The sequence below is a fragment of the Phyllobates terribilis genome, unplaced genomic scaffold (assembly GCF_046119375.1).
Source record: "Phyllobates terribilis strain yellow unplaced genomic scaffold, ASM4611937v1 Scaffold_5__5_contigs__length_657084704, whole genome shotgun sequence".
NCBI classification, from domain to species: Eukaryota; Metazoa; Chordata; class Amphibia; order Anura; family Dendrobatidae; genus Phyllobates; species Phyllobates terribilis.
In genome coordinates, this window is record NW_027362765.1 from 110362650 (window position 1) to 110368649 (window position 6000).

At 45.0% G+C, this 6000-nt stretch overlaps 1 protein-coding gene across 10 annotated transcripts in view; it reads right to left on the reverse strand.

Annotated features, from left to right (window-relative positions):
* BCAS1 (brain enriched myelin associated protein 1) overlaps positions 1 to 5404 on the reverse strand; it is a 148077-nt gene extending 142673 nt beyond the window's left edge. For 8 of the 10 annotated variants that reach the window (XM_073682755.1, XM_073682753.1, XM_073682748.1 and 5 more), the window contains exon 1: positions 5250 to 5403. In XM_073682755.1, the coding sequence (XP_073538856.1) occupies positions 5250 to 5341 (92 nt within the window). In that variant the 5' untranslated portion in view covers positions 5342 to 5403. Of the gene's footprint in view, positions 1 to 5249 lie in introns of all 10 variants that reach the window. The other 2 variants (XM_073682751.1, XM_073682747.1) reach the window with 2 other exon arrangements.
* Positions 5405 to 6000: the final 596 nt, after the last annotated feature.

A 6000-nucleotide genomic window follows, 5' to 3' on the forward strand; every position in this document is an offset into this window, starting at 1 on the left:
CATGTGCACATGCAGATATTAAGCGATTCAATGTGCAGATGGTACCCAGGTCTGGAGAAGAGGAGACTCTCCTCCAGACCCGCGTACCATGGTACCTGTTAAAAAAAGAATTTAAACTAAAAAATAAACATATACTCACCTTCCGATGGCCCCCGGTCTCCTTAGCGATGTGCCCTGGCTCCCTGGCGGCTCGCGGCGGTGTGAAAGGACCTTCCATGACATCATTTACTCATGTAACAGGTCACGCGACCGCTGACGTCGGCGGTCGTGTGACCTGTCACATGACTAAATGACGTCATGAAAGGTCCTTTCACACCACCGCGAACCGTACAAGAGATTGGATGCAGCAGAGAAAAGACCGGGGGCCATGGGAAGGTGAGTATAATGGGATTTTTTTTATTATTTTTTACCATTTTTATTATTTTTTTCAACTAGTAACTTGGTCACACTATATAAATCTATGCCGGTTGCATGGATTTATATAGTGTGACAAAGTTGTCAAGCACTTTTCCAAGTGATACTAAAATCGGTTGGAAAAGCGCTTGATAACCCGCATGCAGAAATGCATGCAAAAACGCTTGACAAACTCTTCTACCTGGCAGGAAAAAACGCATGTAAAATCCGCATGCGTTTTTCCTGCCAGGGAGATGCGGAAAAAATATGCAGCATTTCTGCATCGTGGGCACTTAGCCTTAGGGTATGTGCACACGATGCAGAAATGCTCAGGATTTTTTCCTGAGCGTTTCTGCATCTCTCTGGCAGGAAAAAACGCATGCAGATTGTACATGCGGTTTCCTGCCAGGGACATGCGGAAATGAAGCGGTCTTCACTTTCATTTCCGCATGCGGGTTGACAAGCGCTTCCCAAGCGATTTTAGCATCACTTGGAAAGTGCTTGTCAACTTCACACTATATAAATCCATGCAGCCGGCATGGATTTATATAGTGTGTGAATGTCAAAAAATAAAAAATAAATCTATACTTTACCCTCTGATGGCCCCCGGTGTCCTGCTTCATCGGTCCCGGCTGCCGGCAGTGAAGACTTTAGGACCTTCCGACGTCAGCGTCACGTGACCCGTCACATGACTCTGACGTCAGCGAAGGTCCTTCATCATTCAACCGCGAAGTGCCCGGGAAGCCGGCAGGACGCAGCGCGGGCCGCCAGAAGGTGAGAATATATATATTTTTTATTTTATTCTTTTTTTTTAATGGTACCTGGGTCTGGATGAGAGTCCTCTCCTCCACACCCGGGTACCATCCGCACATTAGAAGCGCATCAACATATACAGTGATGCGGATTCCATGCGGTCTAATGCAAGTCAATGGCGGCAAAAGAGCAGCGTTTCCGCAAAATTAATTGACATGCTGCGGATTTTTGACCGCAGCGTTTACGCTGCGGAAAAATCCGCATCATGGGCACAGCACATGCGGATTTCCATTGGGGAACATTGCTGCCCTTCTACCATGCGTTTTTCATGCGTTTCCGCGGCGTTTACGCAACTGCAAAAACGCCGCGGAAACGCATGAAAAACGCATCGTGTGAACTCAGCCTTAGACCATTTTTCTTGTACGAGAAAATAACTGACATCTGAATGATCCCTCACTCACCAAGTAATGGACTCCTGGAGACCTCTGAAGGTGTCCTGTGGAATTTGTCACTGAGCAACAGATCCTTTAAAGGGGTATTCCCAGCTCCAAGATCCTATCCCAATATCTAGTAGGTGTAATAATAATATTAGCAAATACCTCCAATTAGAAAGGTAGTATAGTATTTTTGATTCACTATGTCTCTTTCCTCATGTGCAGGCTATACAGGACCTTAGGTATCCATGACCACTAGCAGCTAGCTGTTAATCCACTTTATCAGTGGACGTAACCATGGATACCTATTTGTTAAAATTATTATTATTACACCCACTACATATTGGAATAGGATCTTGGAGATGGGAATACCCCTTTAAGTCTTGTGAGTTGTGAGGTGCGATTTTCATTGATCGAACTGAGATCTGGGAATTTGTGGACACCTTGAACGCTTTGCCATGCTCCTCAAACTATCCCTGAACAATCTGTGCAGTGTGGCCGGGTGCATTATTCTGCTATAAGTGGCCACTACTATTAGGGGACACCACTGCCATGAAAGTGGGTAAATGGTCCATACAGTGTTTAAAATAACATCCACATGAATGCCAGGACCCCAGGCATCAGGATTGCTAACATTGGCAGTCCTGGGCATATGACCCAGACTCTACGCTTAATGTTATCATTGTTGGGTGAGTACGAGTTGTCTTTTTTCTCTGGAAAAGAAGGGGGCACTATTTTGTATTAGGGGCACAAAGGTGGGAATTGTTAGGCTATGTGCCCACGATGCAGAAATGAAGCAGAAAATTTCTGCATCTCCCTGGCAGAAAAAAAACGCATGCAGATTGTGCATGCGTTTTTCCTGCAGAATACATGCGGATCCACATGCGGGTTCACATGCGTTTCCGCATGCAGATTGACAAGCACTTTCCAGGCGATAGCATCACTTGGAAAGTGCTTGACAACTAGGTCACACTGTATAAATCCATGCAAACAGCATGGATTTATACAGTGTAAACCGTAAAAATTAAAACAAATAAAGCTATACTCACCCCCGAGGCCCCGGCGTGGCTGCAGCGCTGCTTCCTGTCTGGTTCCCGGCTGCCGGCATATCGCGAGACAGAGCGGTTAAGGGCCTGCGGTCACATGACTGTGACGTCACCGCAGGTCCTTCAGCGCTGCTGGCATTCAGAGAGAAGACGCCGGACAGGTGAGTATAAACTTTATTTGTTATTTTATTCTTTTTTTACAGGTACAATGGTACCCAGGTCTGGATGAGAGTCTTCTCTCCTCCAGAACTGGGTACCATCCGCACATAGAGATGCATAGAAGCCACTTGTACAAATGTACAGTCGCGGTTTCTATGCGTCTCAATGCAAGTCAATGGCGGGAGTTCCGCTGCGCTTCCGCAAAATTAAATGACATGCTGCGGAGTTTTGTACGCAGCATAAACGCTGCGGAAAAATCCGCAGCATGTGCATAGAACATGCGGAATCCCCTTGGGGACCATGGGGTGCCGATTACCTAGCGTTTTACAAGCGTTTCCGCTGCGGAAATTCCGCAGCATAAACGCTTGAAAAACGCTACGTGGGCACACAGCCTTATTGTGTGTGAAGAACATGGAGGGCATTACTTCTGGCACACAGAGATATTATTATTTTCAAAGGTCAACAAGGGGGCATTATCACTTTCTAGGGGGCATTGTTAGCTTATAGCTTCTGGGGTCACAGCAGTATGCATTATTACTATATGGATGTTCAAAAACATAATTGCTATATGAGAGCACAAAGGGGATACAATTAATGCATAGGACTTTAAGAGGGGCGCTTGGGGTCTAAATTAACGTAAGTAATTTTTTGAGAAGACAAATTATGTCTTGGGGCTTCTGCGCATGGTCTTTTTAGACCCTGAACCAAGCTCTCCCTGCAGAACACTGGACAGAGCATTACACTTTGGTTTGTCTCTTTCCCATTGTTTACCTTGGTGCCATCTTTTCCCCAGGTAATTAACAGAGTCCACATGAAGTCAACGTAAACGTGACTCAACACAACAGTCTATCTTCTTCCATTCCTCACTGGTCCAGTTCTGATGCTTACATGGACAATGTAGACGCTTTCCATGGTGGACAGAGGTCAGAATGGCCACTATGACTTGTCTGTGGCTACTCTGACCCATACACAACAAGCTGCGATGCCCTGTGTGTCTTGACACCTATCTATCATAGTCAGCAGTAACTTTTTCAGCTTCTATGGGATCGGACCATTCTCATCTTCATGAATCACGGAGCCTTTGGCATTGATAGTTCATCGAATGACTATCCTTGAACTTCTTTTGGTAGGTACTAATCACTACATACTAGGAACATCCCACTAGAACTGCTGTTTTGAAGATACTCTATCCTTTCAGTCCTTGTCAGAGTTACTTGGATCCCTACTAGTGATGAGCGAGTATGTTCTGTTAACCCTTTCGGTGAGCATGCACGGGTGTTACAGTATGTTTGAGTCACGCCGTGCGCATGATTTGTGACTTGTTTCTTAGGCATTTGAGGAATGCCTAAGAAACAAGCATTCCTCATGACTCGCCCCCTGGTCCGTGGGGTACCCGGAAAGGGGCCTTCTAGTGTACGGTGCTGATGGGGGTAATAGTGGCAACCCGATCCCGTGGCTCAGGGTGGTCAGACCAATGTTTGGGCAGTCTATTTATAGATTTGTGAATGTCCTACTACGCCACCCGTGGATTGCGGTCAGAGATAACCGCTGCTGAGAGGCAGACCACTGAGGCTGGTGTTAGTGTGCAGCACAGGGGTAGGATAACTCTCCACGGGAAGAGTGTAGCCTCAGGGCAGTGTAAGTGGATGCTGGGGGTGATGGTGCAGGCGCAGCAGAAATCACACAGAGTCCAATGATGCAGTCCAGGGTCTTTTACTCACAGTTGTTATCCAAGTCACTTCTGTCAGCAAGGACTGCCCGAGCCGTGCTGCGTCCACCAGGTGAGGGGCTCGTAGCAACCAAGCCCTCGGGGCGCTACACTCACATGTATTAAAGCTGTCAAATAGTCGCAAATCATGCACACCTGAGCATGCTGAAGATACTTGGAAAACACCAGAGCATGCTCGTAAATCTCGAGTAACGAGAATGCTTGCTCATCACTAATCCCTACACTCACCTATTTTTCCTGCTTCCGAGACATCTGCTTCACAAATTGACTGTTCACTTGTTACCTTCTATATCCCACCTCTTGCCATCATCAACAGATGTTAATCACCTGATATTCACCAATCTCTTTCATCTGTTGGTGGTTTTGTAGTTATGGCTGATGAATATTATAACTCACATATACATATTACATACACACATTATAATAACACACATATATATAACACACACATACATACATACATGTTAGATTCCTGCTACATTGATAGAGTTGCAGAGAAATATCTGCCAACTGCACTAAGGTTTTCCAACATGTAGAGCATCTAAAAATCAGATGGGCCCAATATGGAGTTTTTGGAGTTGCGATATATGCAATTCTCTTTCCCTGTAGACTCACCGTATCACTTTTTGTTCCATTCATTGTTTACTCAAATAGCTCGGGTTCTGCCCGAGTGACCTAAAACTTTTTATGGAAGGTGGAGGTTAGTAAAATTGAAGATAAATCTCACGTTCTTACCTGGAGAGGACAGTCCTCCCTGCAGAATCTGTGTACGAAGCGGAGGCAGCAAACCCGGGTCTGTTCACCTGTCTCTCTACCTGCTGTAACATAACAGTCTGGGTGGAGCTCAGGGTGGAGCGCTTGCTGATTTTTCTCAGTCTACACTTTGTTTTCACAGCTCTAGGCTAAACATACATGTCACATAACTTTGACCACGTGCTGGTTTCTACCTGAGATCAGTCGCCCTCTGGTGACCAGTGAATGAAAAGGACTTTCTTAGTTACGTGTATTTCTGGGAAAACTGGATGACAATCAGGTAAGTTTAAGGCCTCATTCAGACATCCAATTTTTTTCATGTATGATAAAAATGGTGCTGGTTTCATCAGTAATTTTGTTCAGCGTTTCATCTGTGTTTGATCAGCTTTTCTTGGATGAGAAACAAAAAAAGTTTCTCTATTTTCTCTTATCTAGAATTCCATGAAAAAATGGATAGTATTTGAGTGTGATCCAATTTTTTCACAGACTCAGATGATTGCTTTGCTGAATATAATCAGACACTTGGATCAATGATTGAGATGTCTTCACAATTTTGCAAAAAATCAGACATGGTAACCGAACTGTAGACTAACATAGGTAAAAGTACTATCCATAACAAATAAGGATAGAACTCATACATGGAAAATGGACGTCTGAACTAGCACTAAGTCTGGGTGACAACCACTGTGGGCCATAAGCTATAGGCTTTTCATGACGTATAGGTTACACAATG